Raw genomic sequence first — 22204 nt, 5'->3', positions numbered from 1 at the left:
GTTCATACCTTTCGTTTCCTTAGGAAATCGATGGATGGAATGACGAGAACACTTTCCAGGCTGCAGCACGTTCTTCCTTGTACCATGGGCCTGGTGACGGCTCCTCATTGCGTGCGATCTAGGACAGCAGCGCTGGCGCTCAGGAGCTCTTTCAGTCACTTGCTGGCCTCCACCCTGGAGCACATTAGAACTACTGAAGGATATTTTTTAAAGTCCAGTGCCTGGCCTGTGATGAAGTCTGGGCCTCAGTGGTTTTTAAAGGCTTCCAAGAGGAGAGGCGCTGGGATAACGGATAGAGCAGCAGGTCCTAAGTCAGGCAGACCTGGAGTCACGTGGACTCGGGCACTACTCTATGCTTAACCTTGTGCGTATTTCTTAGCCTCTCCGGGACCTAGTCTTCTCATCAGTGAGATGAGCATGGTACCCGTATGTGGTACAGTGAGAGCATTAGACATAAAGCATGCAAACTGCCCAGCAGAATTCCTGATGCTCACTTAGTGGTAGGGACTTGCCATTATTCATACAAAACAAAAGATAGCAAACAAATAAAAAAAAGTCTAACAGAACTTGACAGAGACCACACATTTACCCGGATAAAATTTCATGGCTAACGAAAATGGTGTTTCTGGTCTTTTGGGTGAATTGTGTCATTTTGGTGTAGTATCTCTGGTTATCTTTTATTACTCAGAATTTCTAATTGGCAGTTATAGAGTTCTTTGATTAACATAAAGGGGAAAGTCAGTTATTACTTAATTGTGACCTGCTTCATTGACAGAAAGCCTTCAAAAATGAAGTCTCTGAGGAAAAGAATTCCAAAACAGTAGAGAGAATTCATAATGGGGACATTTTCAGAATGACTGCCTTGAGGTTCCCCTCTTTTACAGTTGAGAAGTGGATGGAGACTCTTGCTCTATAAAGACTATTGAGACACGAGTGTTTTTATGTGGAATTGTGTAAATCTTTGCCTGGTTTTTCCATTGCACACCTGTGGATGCAACCTGTTGTTCTGGTATTCATTTTATCCAACACAGTGCCGTGGACTTCAATCACAGAAGTCCTATGGGTGGGTGGAGGTCAGCGTATAAAAGTCTTTCCAGGACGAAAACTCATGTGGCAGGTTGACTATGATCCTCAAATTGTCCCAACAGCATATGAGCAAGGAGAGGAGGTGTGGACAGGCAAAGAGGAAGTTCTCTCCACCAGCCCTTAACCTACTAAGAAGGGAAATTTTCCTGTTTTAATTGAAACTAAAGTGACCTGTTTATACTCTAGGAGCAAATAATGTGGAAGTTAAGAGCAGAGCTCCTGCAATCAGGCTGCTGGGTTCAAATCCCAGCTCTGCTTCTTATCAGCTGTCTAACTAAGGGGACTTCTTCACCCCTCTCTGCCTGTTTCCCCATCTGTAAAACAGAGATAATTGTACATATTTCATAGGGTTCTTGTGAGACTTAAATAAGTAAGCCTGTACTTAGGCCAGTCCCAGTAATACCATACCAGCATTTGCTATTATTACTTCATTAGGATGGTAACCATTGAATTTGTAAATGTCACTAGCAACTGAAATTATTTAATTTGAACACTTTCTTCTAAAGCTAGGCAAACTTAGACAATGTGACATGGTCATGAACAAATGACACAGCTAGTTAGAGGAAGATCAAGGAGCGGAGGCTGTAATTAGGGGGTGAGAGGTGTGACCTCTGGGCCAGTATTTCTCCCACCACACCACATGGCAGTCGTGCTGTGGGGGAAAACACACAACCAAAAAGGATGTATAATCTACTTCCTAAATCAGAAATGCACCTGGACCTACCAGAGGCTTCCACAGGTGATTCTGAGGATCTCTAGGCCCATTCCATCTAGGGGAGGAGCTGGGGTGTCCAAATGGTGCACCCAGAGAGCACCACCAACAGGCCTGCTCTGCCTGAGACTCTCAGTCCATTTCATTAGCAGCCCCCAAAAAGCAGCTGCAAATCTAGGACACACGGTCACAGAATAAAGTAGGATTTCCATAGTGTTGACAACAAAGGGAGCAATAAAGGTAATAACAGAGTATGTACATGAGGAGAAAACACAGATGCACCCACAGGTCCTTAAGAAAATTCTCACTGACTCCTTGGAGGATGCCTTTAGTAGAGAAGCTGTGCAGGTTTTGTTTTGTTTTGTTTTGTTTTGTTTTTCCCAGTTGACAGTGGTTGAAGGGAAAGCCACCTGATAGAGTATATAAAAATACTGGCTCTGAGTTCAGAGAGACCTGGCTTTAATGACTACTATTTAGAAAATAGTGACCTTGAGCAGAAAACTTCATATCTCCAATATCTACAATGTGGAATATAATTGTACTTACCTCTGGGGGCTCCTAGAGGATTAACGGGGTTGCCTGGTACAAAGTAGAAGCTCACAGTCCCTGTTCCATCCACATCTAACCTTTCTGTGGGGAAATAAGATTACAGATGACTGTGCGTGTTTCTGTGTTGGTAGAATCTACTACTCAAAAGTAGAACTGCCAACAGTGGATGCTAATGCTATTGAGGACTTGCAAGTACCAGGCATTACTAGCTCATGTAATCCAGGAGACAGGGCGCTGTAACTCCATTTTACAGATGAGGAAGTTATGGCACAGAGAGTCCAAATAGCTTGCCTGAGGTCACACAGATGCTAATGCTAGACCCGGGATTCAAACCCAGGCACTCAAGTTTCGGAGTCGAGGGGCGCAACCCTTCCACTGCGATGCCTCTTGGTGTGAGTGCAGGTTTCACGGGGTTAGTGTGAGGACCAGGAAACACGGTGCTTGTGAAACACTAGTGTCGAGCTGAGCACACACAGTGCAAGTTATGATAGATGTTATACTGACACCATCAGAATGTCCCAAACCAAATGAGTCTGAATCTGGTGACCTTTGAAAAAGAAGTAACCTGGGTGCCTTCATGTGACTGTGGTTCCTCTTGGAGCCAGTGCCCCAAAGAAAGCATCATGACCATTATCGCAGGGAAAGAATTAGAACTGTGGTATTGACCATCATTACAGCCAACGCTGGATTTGATAGCTCAGCTGTCACACTGTTTCTTACCTTGGACTTTCCGTTAGATTTCATCGAATTAAAGTACACAGAGACAAATGCAGACTTTTGATTTTTTTTTTTATTGTGCCTATTATGAAAAACAAAGTCCAGAACTTAAGTAGCAAAGATTTTGGGTCGGAATGAGCAAAATGGAAGGCTCCTAGCTGATTATCTGGTTAAATGGCCCTAAGGGACAGGACAAGAGCTGCATGCTGTCTGTACTCGGAAGACATTGTTATGCAGGTTGCTCAAGGAACTGGTGGAGATCATGGAGAGAGTGGTGCTAAAGGACGACCCTATGTCCCTCCCCTGAGTAATGGCAGAATTCATTGCTGTTACACAGTAAGAGTTTCTGTTTCCCTAGTTGTTTGAAAAACCACCATACGATAACAACATAATAGAAAGGACACATGTAAGCTGAAATAACCCAAACCCAGAGAGAAGGCCCAGCTAGATCCTCAGGAGATGCGTTTACGGACAATAAACGATGAAGAAAAGTTGACTTTTTTGCGCCACCGTCTGTTAGAACTCTTTCCATCGCCACAGACTGCCGTTCTCCTAAACAGACAGAAGGTGATGATGGCAAGGTAGATCACGCTCTTGAGGAGGAGGAGCAGGTAGGTGTAATAGGCAGAGGTGCTGGTGAGCTGCAGCTGCAGGGGGGCTAAGAGGAGTCATTTGATTAGTTTCAACTGTTCTTTATAAAGGATGGGACCTGTTAATGGGAGTGTGGTCACAGTTATCTATTTCTGACAACCTTCATTCCAGCGACACCTCATACTACCAAAACCCAAAAGTAAGCATCTACCCCCACCACAGACAACAAGACAACTCAGAATACAGTTTACAGGTCATGTCAAACAACAACCTCTGCTAAATTCACTTAGACTATTCCAAAATATAAAACGTAAGATTGCATTTTTAATGAATGTGTCCAATGGAATAGAGTATTTGTGATAATAGCTTTTAGCATGTCTTCATCCCCACTGTGTCTCTAATTGATAATAATAACTAATATTCATTAACCACTAACCAAATGTCAAACTTTTGTTCAGAGAGCTTTGCATGCAAAGCTTTAATCTTGTTACATTTTACAATAGCCTATGACATCATTATTGTCACTCCCATTTTACAAATAAACTGAAGCCAGAGAGAGAAGTGGTTTGTCTGATATCATGCATTTAGTTATTATTAGAAGTCAGATTTTAATCTTAGCAACGCAACCTCAAAGAACACATTCTTAGGTACTCTGTAATACTGCATCTCCAAGTGCAATAAATGCCCCAGACACCAAAATCCTAAGCATAATTATAAAGTGGAATTCTGATTTAGAATCATTTGAGCCACTACATGTTGTGCATGCAGTGAGATTCCTACAAAGGGTACAGTCTACGGAAATTCGGTGGTGTTCACAGAGGATTCGGTAGGAGGTGTGAGTAAAGAAGGCATTATATGAAATGGAAGAGAGTGGTTAATCCAAATTCTCTGAAATTTTAGGAGGTCATGGCTCACTCACTTGTCCTTCCTAACTGTCCCTCATTGTGGCTATGAGGATGAAATTGCACTTAATATCCTTTGAAGTTTTGCATGAAATGTATAATGGTAAGAAGTAATTAACAACAATGATGATGAGCCAGACTGAGTATTCAGTGAACCACAATGCTAAGTCTCTTCCTGTGGAAATTCCCCTTTTAAATGTCTTATTTTCATAGAGTCAAAATTTCAGAATCATTAGCACTTGCTGTGGAAAGGGATCTCAGAGGTGATGTCCTCACAACTCCTTGCCTTTGATCAGCTAATGTGTTAGCTGAGGTCCAGAGCCCCCTAGATATTGGAAATGAAGGAAAGATCAGCAAGCCTGGAGCCAATGCTTCTAGTCACTTTCTGTGTACATATGTAGGGAGAAAGAGCCAGAAATTAGCAGTGATTCTGTGACAGCCAAATGAGATATCCTATGCTAGTCATTGCACATAGGTAACATTATCTCTTCAATAACTGAGTTAGGTGTAATTATTCTTGGTTGGCAGATGAGGAATCTGTGGCTCAGAAAATGTAAGTAATTTTCCTATATTGATGCAACTAATCATTGAAAGAACTGGGATTCAAGTCTAGTCTGGGATATGGTGTAGTCCCTGTAATTACCCACCCCCCCACCACCACATGTCCATCGTGTCTCAGAGCCTTGGCTTTGGGGTTTCTAGCTCTAGGACCATATTGCTGATGAAGAAGAGAGGGCTGAGTCAGTGTATGAACTCTTGATTCAGATGGCCAGGTTGAAACCCCAGATCTAGTTGTGTGGCATGGTGCAAAGACTTAATTAACTGTAGCTCTTTGCCCTAATCTGTAAAATGGTAAACAAACTACTGTACCAGCTCCTAGAAGTATTATTCAAATTAAACAAGAAACTGCATGCAAAACCCAGCACAATGCCTTCTGTATAGGAAGCTCTCAGTACGTGTCAGTTCATGTTATTAGCTTCTAGCAAGGACCAAGGATTTTTTAAAAATCTAGAAGCACCTTGATATCACACATTCCTCAATCATTAGCAACAAAAGTTGAACAAATGAATGAAGTCCATTGTTGGAGGAATTCAGAGCGTACCACTGCACCCTCTAGTTTACGGTCATCTCATCCCAAACCAGCATTTACTGGATTAAGATGCTCCCAGGAAATGAGGCATTGAATTAAAATATCACCCAGTCTATTCTGTCACATGAGTCATTTTAGTTTTACTACCTGAGACTAGGGAAATTCAAAAGTTAAATTTTTCCAGAGGAAAAAAATGCTATAGCATGTCATAAAGGCAAACATATACAAAAACTTACAGATTTCGTCTGTCACACAAGTTTTAGTAGAATCAAAAGCAGCGACCACTAGAAGAAATGAGAGCAAATATTAGTCAACAGTTCATATCCGTAATTTGACAGTGTGTATCTGTGCGTGTGCTGATACATAGGCAGTCAGACAGACAGACAGATAGATAGACAGAATCTGCCAGCAGAGAGGAAAGAGTCATTAAAAATATGGGCCCTGCAATTCCAGGCGTAGTTCATCTGACTCCGTATAATTCAGTAGATCTAATTCATGCCTTGTGTTTCTGCTCGTGAAGATGTTGACCCTCATGAAGAACACATTGTTTTCTTCTTTATCACAACTGGAGGGAAATATCCAAGACTATCTCATTTTCTGTCTGTACTCACAGCTCCTAGCACACTGCCTGCTGCAAAGGAGGTGATGGAGAAACACCTGTCAAGTGGAAAAATGCACAGAAAATGTGGCTACTCTAAAGTCTTCACCACACGCTGCTGACATGAAGAGTTGCTACCAAAATCAAGTCATAAAATCTTAGAATCCCCTACAAAATCTCACATTTGAAAGAGTTTGGTTTAGACACATTTCCCATGAGGGTAAAGGAATGAGGCATGGCTTTCCAGAGCATGCATATCCTAATATCCCCAACTCATGCACATGATTTTTCTGGAGTTGTGGTGTTTGTGGACGTGACAAGATATGAATAAAAGCTCACAGCTGTTGAGTGGTTATGAACGTGCCAGGCACTATGTTAAATGGAAGCAACACACATTATCTTGTTTAATGTTCCAGTCACACTGAAGTGAGTTGTAGTTTGGAGCACTCCTTGTTACAAACAAGGCAATAAGCTTGGGAGAATAAGTGACTTGCCGAGAGTCATACCAGTGACGGCACAGCCAGCGTCCAAAGGATCATTGTGGCGGATTCAGTGAGATAGAGCATGTAAAAATAATCCATAGAAATAGAAAATCTATAGAGAAACAACGTAATTCCTCCATTATGGACAGTAAAAACATCTTCTCTTCCAGATATGTTAAATATTCTGAACAAATGAACTTTTCATTACAGGAGCTCAGCATTTCAGTGCAATTCTTTCCAAAGATAGAAAGATAGGCCAAGCCATATTTATACTTCCCTGAATATAGACAACCTGAGGTGGGATTTATCTACAATATAAAAACAAAAGAAGGCAAACATACAAAAATAAAAATCTTTTTTGGGGGCTGGCCCCATGGCCAAGTGGTTAAGTTCACGCGCTCCGCTTCGGCGGCCCGGGGTTTTGCTGGTTCAGATCCTGGGTGCAGGCATGGCACCACTCATCAGGCCATGCTGAGGAGGGGTCCCACATGCCACAACTAGAAGGACCTACAACTAAAATATAAAACTAGGTACTGGGGGGATTTGGGTAGAAAAAGCAGGAAAAGAAAGAATATCGGCAACCATTGTTAGGTAAGGTGCCAATCTTTAAAAAAAAAAATTTAGATAACTGACTGTTGGATGGAAGAAAACAGAGTTGAAATGATTGTTTTGGTTTATCCTTTTTCCACTAGATGTTTTCTTGTCTGTATGGAAATGCTTCAGGTACACAATTTTATGCACTAAATTGGATCTTTTTTTTTTGGCGGCTCTAAAACTGAGTTTGAGGTATAGGATTTGGGACAAATTCCAAGAATGAAAATGTTAGCATAATCATGTTTAGATATTAAACTATCTTCAAGAACAGACTTTAACGTGTCTTAAAAGTCTCTTTCTTTTCCTTAATGGTGACTTATTCATTAAAACATAAATGAAAATCTCTTATTCCCATGCGCTGATTGAAGTACTAATGTGACACATCAGCCCAGCGGTTATATTAAACTCATGCTCTGTGTATTTGCTTCCCATCTGTTTCTTAGCTGTAGAAATAGTAAATTAGGGCTGTTTTTTAAATCTTATGTTAGTTAGTTTTAAGAAAGGATATTTAAAAATACAATAAATACAAAAATAAAGAAATCCATGCTGTGTTTTCACTGACATTATTTCATTTGCTCTTCATCCCAGCCCCAGGAGAAAGTCAGGGCAAGTGTTGGAACCTAATCTGGTCACTGATGACACTAAGGATCTGAGAATGTAAAGCCTGACTTCAGAATTCAGACTGCTACACAGCAAAGGTCTTCACATGTTTTGTTCTGTGCTTGCTCCCCACGGCTTCACAAGGGCTTGTTAACCACAGGGAAAAGTACAAACTGGCTCCTTCTTATGAGTGCTCTGGGGCATTTGGTCTGGTGTGTTGACATCAGGTCCTGAGTCTAGATAGTTACTGGACCACTGCCGGGTCCAAGGCACTCAGCCCTCAGCCCACACTGTCTAAATATGCGCAGCATCTGCATCAAAGGGACTCCTTTGGACATCATGCCTGAATCACGAGTGACCCTGAGTGATTAGGAAAAGAATGTATTCTCTTACAATAGTGCATCCTCCTTGGACAGTAAGTCATCCCAGTGTCCACGTCCACACATCCCCTCCAGGCCTGGCACTGGCCAGTTCAGCAGTAAATATTTGTTGAGCTGCATTTACCAATGGCACGAAATACATTCATTATGTAAAATGAAAGTATGTTTGTACGCATAAGCCTTATCCATTCCTTAATTACGAAATTTTACCTTATGATGGTATATAAAATGCAAATCTGAAAAACCTAAGACCATAAAAAAACTTCAGAGGCCAAATTATTCAATTGTTTGCTGAGCTGTTATCTCAAATGAACACCATTTTATTGCCTAATAACATTGTTTTGGGCTTGTACTTTGTGTATAGCAAGATTAAAGCAAGAGCGACTTTTTGCTTGCTGAGTGGAACATTCCTGAAAGACATGTAATTGTTCTTACTTGGTGATCAAGTATAATATCAAACGGGGAATCTTTGTGAGCATGTCTTATATGCTGAGTTGCAGGGTGTTTTCACATATATTGTTTCATTTAATCCATCAACAACCCTAAAAAGACATCATGATCTTAATATTTTTGATGACAAAACCCTAAAATGAGGCTGAGAAAAGTTAAGGAAATTTTTCTTTTTCTTTTTTATGTTCCAAAGTCTATATCATTTTTACTCTGTGGGGAAATAAAAGGACATTTATGTTACCAATAAATGGAATGACATTTAAGAAAGATTTATATTTGTTTGCTTTTCATTAATACTTGACGGAAAAGGTGGGGTATCTGCTTTGAAAAAAAAGTGTTCTGGAGGGTTATATTTACATACACTTACCTTTCTTTATTGAAGGAAAAGGAATCTCTTGGTCAATGCCTCTTTTATTATTCTCATGTTGGACGATGCATTTGTGTTCTTTATCCATTGAATTTTCAGTAACGGTCAGCCAGCTGAATTTCATGTATGTGTCGTTAGTCTTCACAGTTGTTCCCTCCTGGGATTCCACAATTGTACTGCCATCCTTTTCTTTCCAATATATCTTAATAACATCAGGGAAGAATTTCTCAAGAAGACAAAGATATGTTCCAGCCTTATGGAGCTTTATTTCAGCAATTGAAGGAAGAAAACTGGTGGGCTTGGGAGAAATGTCTGCAGGAAGGCTTATATCTGTGGGGGAAAATGGAACAGATATTATCATTACTATTAATCATTTGTTTATGATGATTTGGTGCTCCAACATGACATTTTAATCTCATGTGACCAAACCTTGCTAATAGGGATTCAGTATTTTGGATTAGATCCGTGGCAAGTAAGCATGAAGACTTGTCCCTTCGTTTGCATTCCACTTTGCTGTAATAAGCCTGGATTTCTCAAAGCCGTCATCAGAGGAAACGTGCCTTTCACACGCACAATTAATAGGCAATCATTGTCTTGTCTTATCTTCTGTATTCCCAGTGTAAGAAAATCAACGAGAACTTTGGCTAAAGCCTAATAATATGCAGCGTATGGAACTGCTTCACTGTGTTGTCCAAAACAAATAGCTCTTTTCCGTGATCAACAGCACAATCTATTTGCATTCCAAATTTTCACCAGAAATTTCTCACTCAAGCTATCTTTCTAGCTTATCCAGAAAGTTCAGCTTGAAACTCCTGGCAGTGGGCCTTCAAGGCAGAATGACTAGAGAGATGGAAGGAGGTCTGTCCTCAAATCCTCCTATTGTCACATTAGACACTAACTGTTACCTGCCTGACTGTATCTGCTGAGGGTCACCATCTGTGGATGACACTCAATGTTATGATGCCCATAGCATTGATGCAGTGGTGGGATAAAATGGGTTTGCTGAAAGACCATTTCTTCCGTTTTATAAAATGGATGTTAAAGGCAACGTCCACTCCTTATTTCACTGTTCTCCTAAAGGATTCATGCATTGAAGTACTTTTCCAATTATATGGTGGGAAAGACACACCCTATTTGAAAATTTGGTGTGCTTCGTTGCACCAGTTAATGAAGATCATGAATTCCACCAAATTTTTCTCTTACATTTGAGTATAAAAACTGACCCTGTGCTTCTCACTAGATATTCACAGGCCTTTTTTTCTTCTGCTTTCCTTAGTGGTTTTGAACTTCTATTTTTCTTTCATGGTCTGACTGCATTTGTGTATTTGATTTTAGGTCTTCTCAAGTAGATTTTGGAAATAGGCAGCTGAAATAAATGACAAATAGTTTGTGCATTACAAATAGTTTGTTTCTTTTTCCGCCCCAGGGGTTGATAGATTAGAGAAGTCTAAAATGAATGTGACATGACAGATGGGAGAATGTGTTTGCAAACAGCACTGTGCTGTAGACACAAAACATGCAGAATTCAAAAAAAAAGTGCCAGAACATAAGGTGAGGCTTTCTTTCCCAAAATTATTCCTCAGAAAACAGGGGTCGCCTTATCTTTCAGTCCTTGGGAACCTCTCATACTAAAAGATGCTTTTCTAATACTCTGCTGTGACCAAAAAATACTACTTGGCCAGGATCTCCAAGTGAGATGAAACTGAAATGAACACAATTAATGCCAGTTTTGGAGCTCACTTGTGAAAGAAAATAAAGAAATTTAACACGTATTTTGTAAATATTACTTGGGACTAAACTTTCTACAGTTTATGCTTATGTTGCACATTTATAGGATAACAGAATAATGAAAAAAATGCTTTATTTTTATTTTGTAAATGGATAATTGCCTCTTTAGATAAAATATCCAGTGACATCATCCGACAGGGATCCAAAAACAGACACTCAACCCCTGAGACGGCCCAGAAAGGTGCTCTAAGAGAATGTTTCAGATTCATGTGAAGAGTAGGAACAAAATTTTTGGTGAAATGTAAGGACAAAAAGGCAATATATCTCAACAAATATTTGTATTGATATAATTTTTAACTTGCTAGCTATAATCCAAGTAAGAAACTAAATATTATAAGTGGATATTTGACTTTTATCTTTATCACCATAAGTTTATATGTTCAAGTGATGGGGAAAAAAAAAAACCACTTTTTTTCTTCCCAGATATTTCTGCTGGAAAATGCGAGATCACCTTATACTCAGATTAATAACATTTGAGATAATGCTTATTATATTGTAACCATTTATAGAAGCAAGTAGTAATTATCTTAGAAGTTGAAAGCTTTTCCAATTACTGATCGTTTGTTCTAAAGTGACCTGTAGACTAGATGGTAATTAATACATCTATCTATACTCCTGATCTCATAAAGAACTCAGCCAGGTACTAATTCGAATTCTGGAGAAGGAATCAACGTTTTTATCACCAACTGTTCCAAGATTGTCCTTAGCTTTGTGGTAGGTAATTTTCATATTTAATTTCATTTAATCCTCAAAACATCCCATTAGGATGATTGTTGCATAGATGGAATGAACGGATGTAAATACGTCAAACTGTTAACAGTGATACACGTCAATATAAAATTTTAATTTTTTCTTTACTTTTTTGTATTTTCCAATTTTTTCCATAATGAGCATATATTATTTACAATTTTAATAAAGAAATAATGAATGAATCAAAATTTATTTGCTAAAGGATGATTATACCAAAAGTGACAGACCCAGGATCAAAGCCTATATTTTTCCTTGCACCACACTCTCCTAAAAAACATTTTTCAGGATGTCATGAATTATATCTGTGTCACCATTGTTTAATTTGATTGCTACAATTTATACTGAGTATGTAGTCAGTTGACAAAAAGACCACCAGAAAGTTGCTTTTTAACTTACGAATTTTTTGTTCACATGATCATATCTACTAGAGAAATCAAAATATAAAATTTCCTTCATTTTTTCAATGCTTGATCTGCTTTGTGACAATTCTCTAAAAACTTTCATTTCAATAGGCTAGCAACACCCTTGCAAGGTGTTCTCCCTCATTCAGGCAAAATTTCATCTTTAAGGCTAATGAGGACTGAACAAATTTACTGAACTGAATTTAGAAAAAATAAACCCATCTTGTGACATTCTTGAATATAGTCGTTAATTATTTTGATGCTTACTATTAATCATCCTCTGAACAAATGGCACGTTTAGCACTTCTGTTCATTTTTTTCCATTGGTTATTTTGGGAATCAAATAAATAAAATATCTACACTTCTTTACAAATATTTCAACACAGAAATACCAAATGGACCTAAGATCTCCACCCCTTACAGACCCACAGTTGCTCTAACTAGTCAATTCCTTGTTAATGTCCTGTGTGCTGGGTCAGGCAGAGAACTGCCTCCAAGGACCTGGATGAAGTCACCAACCTCTCCAGAGATCCCACTGTGATTCACGACACAACTGGGTCTAATCCAAGAATTCTGAGCCAGCACCAACACTCTAACCTGTAGCACCTGCATTACCTGCCTCTCCTCCCCAACTTACGCTACAGAATTTAAAGAAAACTCACTTGTAACAAAGAGCTGTGTGCCAGGACCAAATGCTTTCTCCTGCCATCCTTTTGCCACTATCAGAAAAGCCTTTATAGAAATTTCCCTTTGTGCCTATTTTAAAATTGTACCCATATTTTTTCCATATTTATATAAATATATAAAGATTGGCCCAGCTAACGTTTAACAGAGATGAAACTCAAGCAAAATCACATTAGATATGAGTGCAGTCAAGAACTGAAGAACTGACCCCTCCCCACTTGTGCAGCTTGGGTTATGTCTTTTCCCATCTCGCCGCACGTATGTTGGAGAGTATGATTTTATCTTTTCTCCTCATTTTGCCTGAATCTTCTAAATCTCCTTCATCAAACGATTTTCATGTATAAAGTCAGTTCTTTGCCTAGAGTGTAATTTAGAGTTGTTTCTTTAATTTCCAAAGAGGAGCAATAATAGAAATAATATATTTGAGTATTTAATAAGTGTATATTCAATATGTTTTACAGGTATTTTGTGATTTATGTGTATTGAAATGGGGGTTTCTGGATTGATACTAAAGTAACTTTTTCTCAGAATTCAATTCCCACTGATAGCAGATCAGATGAGTTGTTACCGAGTGTGCATTCTCAACGATGATCTCTTACGTTATTGCTTGCTTAAAGACTGCTCCTTTTCACTTGAAAATAACTTCCCGTTTCCAGGGCATTGAATTAAAATCCCGTGCTGCTCATCAGAGGATCCTATTTACTTAGGTATTTCTGCAGCTGTCTCATCATAGTGGAAAAGCAGCTGCGGGTTACGCAATTTAGTAATGCAATACAGTACAACTGTTACGCTTCTTTTACCAGCTTCAATATTTCTGGCTAATTTGATGCTAATACAGAAAGAAAATTGAGTGGAATGGTGGCAAAATGACTTGTCACTCTACAGAGATACCCTAAGAATCCTATTTTAAGTATTTAATAAATGCATATTCAATATGATTTACATGATCTTTTTTGGAAAAGAGAGAGGTAACTTAAGTGCCATGATTAGAAGAAAACTATTGTTTTCACACATGAATATTAATATAAATTGTAAGCAGTTACTAATGAAGCAGTTAGTTAAAGAGTCCACTTACAAGGTCAGGCTACAGAAGAGTAAATATTCAGACTATAAAAATATGACAGGGGCTGGCCCCGTGGCTGAGTGGTTAAGTTCGCGCGCTCCGCTGCAGGCGGCCCAGTGTTTCGTTAGTTCGAATCCTGGGCACGGACATGGCATTGCTCATCAGACCACGCTGAGGCAGCGTCCCACATGCCACAACTAGAAGAACCCACAACGAAGAATACACAACTATGTACCGGGGGGCTTTGGGGAGAAAAAGGAAAAAATAAAATCTTTAAAAAAAAAAAAATATGACAATGTTTCTAATATCACATAAAAGTCCAGACCAAGCACTTTATAACAGACAAGTCTCTGTTGGATCCCAAACTTTGACATAGTAACTAGTCATGTGCCTTTAGGCAAGTAACTGAACTTCTCTAAACCTCAGTTTGCTTGTCTATGAAATGGAAATAAGAGGATCTTCTATACAGGACTGCTGAGGAATGAGTTAAACCACTGAAACTATTTAGCATGGTGTCTGGCCATCAGCAAATATTAGCTAATATTATTTTCCTTAATGGGATAGTTAGAGGCCATTTCATCAAATTCTTCAACCAAACAAAATATATGGATTTTATTAGCAATAACCATAACCTAAATTAAAAAAGAAAATGAGCACATGAATCCAAGACCTCTTGGCTCTCTCGCAGCCACAGGCCAAAGAACATGGGGCCCAATGAAGCCAGAATCTAGAGCACTTATCCACTACACTAGAAGCTTTGGCAATGTTGGGACTTGTTCTATCTGTGTCTTGTGCCCTCTTTTATCTCCAGGATCCAGCACAGAAACCATCTTCAGTGAATGATTGCTGACAGAGTAAAAGAGTAAATGAGGACGTAAAACCATGCAGACTCTTTTCATGGACTTTGGAGTCAAAATGGAGCTTATTGAGCTTACAAATTCCCTTAAACTGGCCCATCACTGAGCAATACAACAAGAACTGTGGTAGCATAAATTTTGACTGATCTCAGCCTACCTCTAAGAAGCCAGGTCAATAAGAAGTGGGATTTATTAATTTTCTATAGTCGTTTACTATAAGAAGTAATTTTTGCACCGCTGTGAAGGACACGATGCAAACCAATAATATAGGTTTTTTTCCAGTTATTGGGAGAAAGGAGCATTATGTTTTATCTCAAAATATAAAGAAGAAGTAATTAATAAAAGTGTCTCTCATTTAAAAGATCTTCTACAAGAAAATTATCTTGAACCAATAACTTATACCAGTGATTTACTGACGTGGTCCTCAAAATATCTTTATTTCTAGCCTGAGTCTACAATTTTGTGTGTTTATTCTAAAAGTATAATTTCAATCTGCTTTCAATCAGGGAAGTGAACAAACCATTAATGAAGCAGTTTTGTTTTCACGTACAGAGACCAGCGGCTGCAACCGTGCTGTTCACATGCTGAGGCCAAGTATATGGTGGTCAGATAAGGGAGATCCTAAATTGTTTTTTCTAAAAAGCATCAGTCAGTTGTTGATCAGTAGGATAAAAATAGAAAAAAAGTTACTTACCAGAGGGAGTTACTACGAGCTTAGTCCCTTTTCCAAATATCTTGATCCAGCTTGAGCTATCACACTGGTTACAGCTTCTACAAAAATTCAGCTTTCTCCTAAGCTTCATGATATGACTAGTAGTTGAATAGCCTTGTACTGGCAATGTGTTCTTCTGGGTTCCTTTGGAAGTCCTTGCATATAGGTTTCATGACATCTGATATTTTATAAGTTTGCCTCAGATAAATTGACCCAAAAGTCTGTTTTCCAAGAAGGCATTAATCATCAAAAAGTCCAGATAGAAAACAGAAAGAATAAGAGCAGAAAAAGAAGAGATTAGGCCTAACTGGTCAACCAACTGCTTTTCTAAATTACCAGGAAAAGCATTCAGAGAATTAGGACATTTTTTTCCCCAGGTGTTCAATTGTGTTGAAAGTGCTCAGAGATCACATCAAAGGGAAGGCCCTTCTGTTCTCAGAAACACCAGGGCTGCCTCGTTAGCGATTTGGGAATGTATTTCCGACAGGAAGAAACTCTTCAGTAACTGAAATGCAAATACGCCAACACAAATATACTCAAGAAACGTAAACAAACTTCTTCATTTTTAATAAAGCCACTTTTAACATTTGGCAGCATGATTCTTTACCAGGCACTGCCAAAAGAGAAAATAAGTTCTGTGATGACATTATTTTTCCTGGAATAAAAGAAGAAATTTATAGAAGTATATCTCCTATGAAAAATATGTTTCCTTACTTGAACTAAAAATTGAAAACAAAATCTGGTTCTTTGATATGTTGAAAAGCCTCTTGGAGGCTATTCTGTAATCTTATTGTTAAGATTAATCTGTATTCTTATTAATTGTAATCTTGGATCAGGAGGAAAAGAACTGCCAGAAGCAGCTAAGTGTTCCTCTGAGTTCAGATGAGTTGTCCATCTGCCAGGACCCAGAGAAGACAGGCCCTGAGCATCCCTCTGTCCACTTCAGATCCACCCTGCCTCAGCCTGAGACCCATGAGCAAACATCGTCTCTGTCCATGACAATGAAGGTATGAGATAGCCACAGTGACCAACTGTCCCGTCACAGCAGCTCACAGCCCCCAACACAATAGGAGAGCATGAGAGGGCTGGATGAAAATTAGATTTGAAAAGAGATTTTTTTTTTGAGAATTTCAAGTTATTACTACTCAGAGCCATCAAATACCCTTTGCACCTTTTGGAGACATGAATAATGCCTACTTAATCCTGGTCTGATACCTTAACATTTGTTTTTCCTTATTCCAAGACCACAAGCAGAATTAACAGGCACTTTTGGAGCTGTCAATATTTCAAGATCCATGAAGGATGTAAGTAATAAAATGCAAATGAGTAAGTAAACAATTATAAAATCTTTTAAAATGCAAGAACAGTGTGCAGAAAACAGTATAAGATTTACTAAAGGGCATAAAAGAAAACCCAAATAAGTGGAAAGACATGCCATTTTTGTGAAGGAAAAGCTCAATATCATATAGATGCTAATCTTTCCTAAATTTATATATATATAAGTTAACTGCAATTTCAATCAGAGTTATGACAACATTTTGGTTTTGGTTCTAAGCTGTAAGGGTTGGGGATGGGCTACATAAGTTGATTTTGAATTCTAATAGGAAGAATAAATAGGAGATAACTGAAAAATAGTTTTTTGAAAAATAATAGTGAATAGATATTTGGTGTAGTAAATCTTAACATTTATTTCAAAACTCCTAACATAATTTGACAATGATGCAAGAATAATGGAACAAAACAAAACAGAAATCCTCCAGAAAAATGCTAAAAGTATAGGTCAACATTAAAATATGATTTGGCATTTTTAAGTTGTAGGGAAATGATAGGTTACTTTAAAAATGGCTTTGGACTATCAATTATCTGTTGGGAAAACAAAAAGAGCTCCCTACTTCATATCACATAAAATAGGTTTCAAGTAGATTATCATTTAAATTAAAAAGCATCCAGAGATATGACTAGAAAGCAAAAGTAGGAGACTGTGTCCATTGCGTAGAAGAGCTTGGAATGGGAAGTGGGTAGGAGGCAACTGAAGTTAATATTTAATTTTTAAGAAGGAGGAATGTAGAGAGTTTTCACTTTTTACAGTATTTTCAAATAAATATTTTTAAAAAGCAATAAATTGTGAGAACTTCCTGAAGGTTTTAGGGAGAAAGGTGACATGATCAGATCTGTGCTTTAAGAAGATCACTGTATAAGCAGAAAGGTGTGTTGGTCAGGGAAGCAATGTCAATGAAGGAGACATGTTTTAAGATGATCGCCATAAGCCACTAAGAGGCATCCTTAGACTCATGATTACTGTAGCAACATGGAGGCGGATGGAAGGGCTAGTGCAATAAACATTAACAGATTTGCTACAGTTTTAAAAAGATCCAAGTAAAATCAATCAAATTACCATGAAAGATATTGAACGTGAAGAAAAAGACATGTTAAAATCAGAAAGATGTGGTTCTAATTCCAGTCCTTCCCTTGCTAGTGATGTGTCCTTGGGTACCTCGCAGAGCCTTGGTTTCTTCATCTTTAAAATGGAGATGAAAATATCTATTTCTCTGGACTTTTGTAAGGTTCAAATGAGAAGAATGTGTCTAGAACAGATGATACAAAAGTTCAGGCACTAGAGTGACACCAGAATTATGGCAGAGTGAGTTGTTCCCTTTGCATCTCCCCTCTAAGTTACAACCAGTCAGACATCCATTGACCAAAAACGGACTCTCTGCACAGCACATCAGAATGCCTGAGTGATTCATGAATCTATACATCTGAACGTGAGTGGACGGACCTCCAGGAGGCAGTGGAAAAAGGAGAGCATCCCCCTCCCCCTCCCCTTCCCCTACCAGTAGTGATCCAAAACACGAATCCTCACACTGGCGCACATGCCAGTGACCATAGGCTGCAAAGGCAAACAGGGCACTCATGGTTTGGCCCCTGTCCCCTACAGCAGTGCCGAATGGCAAACACATCTTAAGGATTCAGGACCCATAGTGAAGCTGGTGACCCAGCCCTCTCCCACTCCTCTGGCAATGGTGCTGGTCTTTCCAGCAGTGGGGACAACATCCAAGTCATGAATTTCCACAGCAGGGTCGGGGGCACTGACCTGAGGTTTGAAAGCACAACAGAATGGTGGGTGGCACACACGTCCTGAGGCTTCAGAACACAGAATGGTGCCAGCAACCCAGGCCTCTCCTCCTCTCCTGTCAGTGGTCCTAGTCTTTCCAGCAGTGAGGATGTGGATTTCCCCATTAGGAGCAGTGTGCCCAGACATGAGGTCTCAAAATGCACATCACAGTGACCAGAGGTTGCAGGACTAGCAACAACACTTGTAGCTTAACCCCTGTCCCTCCTCCAGGAGTAGCAAGTGGTATCTGTGAACTGAGACTTCAGGAAACATAGAATGATCCAGCACCAATTTGTGGCACCCCTGACAATGGCTCCACCACCAGAGGGGGCTGCATAAAAGTCCCTGGGTCCCCGGGCCCCTGGCAGTGATAGTGACACCTAAGAAATCAGCACCCCTGGCAGCAGTGCAACCAGCACCAACAGACAACCTGTGGGCAGCAGCACAAGTGATGCATGGGGCAGCAGCACTTGAGCCCATAGAGCCCTTGGAGAGCCAGTGGAGGAACACAAGGCCCAGGTGACCCTGGATGCAGCAGAAGTGTGCTCACAGCCTGATGACTCTGGTAGCAACACCTGAGACTACAGGGACATCATAAGCAGCAAGGCATCAGCAACCTCAGAGGCACAAGTGGCAAAATGAGGGCACTGACAACATCTCTAGCAGAGGCAGTGGAGGATGGAAAGTGCCAGCACTCATGTACAGCCAAAAGTAGTTCAGAACCAAAGTCGTACCCAAATAAGAAAGATAGTTGCTACCACAAATGCGCTGGCCAAGAATCAATTTTTCAAACACCATGAAGAACTACAGTGACACAGCAGAATAGAAAGAGAGTGACAAGTCTTCAGAAACCAAACTTGAAGTCACAGAAGATTACAATCTGACAGAGAATTAAAAAGAGCTGTCATGAAGAAACTCAACAAAGTACAAGAAAACTCAGAAAGACAGTATGTGAGCTCAGGAATAAAATGAATGAACAGAAGGAGTACTTCACCAAAGACACTGAAATTCGAACAAAGAACAAAAAGAAATGATGGAGATGAAAGATACAATTAATGAGAGGAAAAATAAAATGGAAAGCATTAAAAATAGAGCAGACCATATGGAAGAGAGAATTATTGAGATCAAAGATAGAAATAGAAATGATTCAGGTGGAGGAAGAGAGAGAACTAAGACTTTTTAAAAATGAAGAATTTCTATGAGAAATATCTGACTCAATTAGGAAAAATAACATAAGGATAATAGGCACCTCAGAGGAGAAGAGAGGAAAAAGGAGCAGAGAGATTACTCAAGAAATAAGGGCCAAGAATTTTCCAAACGTGGGGAAAGAACTAGACATGAAAGTACATGAAGTTAAGAAACTCCTAATTACTTCAATGCAAAAAGACATTTTCCAAGGCATATAATATTAAAACTATCAAAAGTCAATGACCAAGAAAAAATATTAAGGTCAGCCAGAGAGAAGAAAATAACCTACAAAGGAACCCCCATCAGGTTTTCAGTGGATTTCTCAGCACAAACCTTACAAGCTAGGAAAGAGTGGAATGATATATCAAAATACAGAAAGACAAAAACCATCAGCCAAGAATACTGGGTGCAAGAAAAGTATACTTCAGATATGACAGAGAAATAAAAGCTTACCCAGACAAACAAAAGCGGAGGGAATTCATCGCCACTAGACTTTCCTCACAAGAAATATTGAAACAAGTCCTCCCACCTGAAACAAAAAGGCAAATTTACAAAGCATTGAGCAAGAAGATAAATAGACAGATGGAATCAGGAAATTGCAGCTCTATATCAGAATAGGTCAGTAAATATTTAATTATGACATAAAGGGTAAAGAGAAAGAAGTCATCAAAAACAACTATAACAACATCAGTTTGGTCACAAACTTACAACCAAAAAAGAACAATTTGTGACAACAAAAACATAAAAAGGGAAGAGGAAAAAGACGGAACCTGCATAGGCTAATGGATGTCAGAGTCTATCAGAAAAAGAACTATCTCATCTATGAGATCTTTTATACAAAATTCATGGTAAGCACAAAACAAAAAATCAGAGCAGAGGCACAAAACATAAACTGAGAGGAAACATCACAGAAAACCACCAAAGTGAAATGGCAGACAGAAACACAAGGAATAAGAAACAATGGAAATATAGAACCAGAAAACAAAAGATAAAATGGTAGTATTGGTCCTTCAAATATCAATAATCACTCTAAATGTAAATGGATCAAATGCAACAATCAACAATCACAGAGTGGCAGGGTGGATTAAAAAGCAAGATTCAAAAATATGCTGCTTCCAGGAAACACATCTCAGCTCTAAAGACAAACATAGACTTAGAGTAAAGGGATGCAAGACCATACTCCAAGCAAATGGCAACCAAAGCAAAGTGGGTGTAGCTATATCTATATCAGACAAAACAGATTTCAAGACAAAAAAGATAACGAGAGAAAAAGATGGGAATTATATAATGATAAAAGGGACACTTCTTAATTTATACAACGCCCACAGGCAAAACATGTTTAATGAAGTACGTGTTTCTTTTTTTCAAAATAAGAAGTGTGCGTTTGTCTGTTCTGAACAGACGTGCATGGAAGGCACTTGCATGTGGAAACATCTCTCTTGGGAAATAAACACTCAACCTTAGATCTGAATGTCCTTCCCACCTCTTTCTGTCTGCTCCAAGGCCACAAGCTGGGGTTTCTAGTGCTGAACGGAAAGAAAATGCATAAAGATGGGGTCTGCTATGAATTAGGCACCATCCACACATTTATCTCTGTTCAGCTTTACCTATACAGTAGTTACTACTCTTAAAAGGCAGAGAAGGAAATTGAGAGTCAAGCAGTTCAAAGTGAGCCTGGATTTGAGTTCAAGTTCACGGGATTCCAAACCCTGTTCTTTCAACTACTTCACGCTTCTTGGGTGTTGGAAAGATGTATGTGGCAGGGACATAGTTTCCAATTCTCTTCCAGATCTGTATAATATAGAGGATCTCTATCTCAAATGGTCGAGTATAAGATATTGGATGCTACTTTCTAAGAATCACAGGAAATATCAAACTAGGTTAAAAGTAGGTGAAAGGGTTGATTTGCAAATTCTAAAAAGCAGTGAGCAGTCAGTGCAAGCACCCAGCAAAACAACCTGTGGGGACTGAGTCTAGTTTAATCCAAATATACAACTCGATCCCACAATTTAGTTTCTTTTTGCTTGTCCTTGAGTTACACTAGGAGATTGAAGTGTCCATGGAAACATTTGGGGAGTGCAGTTCAGAATTATAATTATAATTTTGATTAAGTGGCTATTTCTGTCATGGGCTTGCTGATTACTCTGCATGTGTAAGCTGGAAAATAAAGAGTTTCTAAACTGGCATTAAGTTGGAGAGAGGAGTGGGAGTTCTCTGTGTTGGATCTAAGAGTTTTGGTTGGGGGCTCTGTCTTGACAGCCAATTCTAGACTCAGGTGGTGCCCCACGGGGTTTGATCTAGTCTGTGGTTCACTTTCTGGCAGATGAAACCACAGTTCCCAGGGTCTCCTGTCTCCTCCTCTCAGATCTCACACCATGGGAACTGTCTAAAAAATATTTGGGTTTCCTCATCTCCTTCTCTTAATACCAGAGGAAGCAAAGGATGTGGAAGGTCAAGGAAACAGAAGCATTCTTCAAGAATGTCATTCAAGAATGACAAACATTCTTACTACTGTGTTTGTCCTTTAC

The 22204-nt window shown here is 39.2% G+C and overlaps 1 gene segment (V, D, J or C); it reads right to left on the bottom strand.

The window, feature by feature from the left end:
* Positions 1–3124: 3124 nt before the first annotated feature.
* The window catches only part of LOC106825247 (T-cell receptor gamma chain C region C10.5-like), a 42130-nt gene continuing 23050 nt past the window's right edge, over positions 3125–22204 (bottom strand). Inside the window, 4 exon segments of the C gene segment in view lie at positions 3125–3722; positions 5884–5931; positions 9119–9448; positions 15356–15395. Of these exon segments, the coding sequence occupies positions 3517–3722; positions 5884–5931; positions 9119–9448; positions 15356–15395 (624 nt within the window).

The sequence above is a fragment of the Equus asinus genome, chromosome 1 (assembly GCF_041296235.1).
Source record: "Equus asinus isolate D_3611 breed Donkey chromosome 1, EquAss-T2T_v2, whole genome shotgun sequence".
Taxonomy (NCBI): Eukaryota; Metazoa; Chordata; class Mammalia; order Perissodactyla; family Equidae; genus Equus; species Equus asinus.
This window is presented reverse-complemented; position numbering and strand designations above follow the sequence as displayed.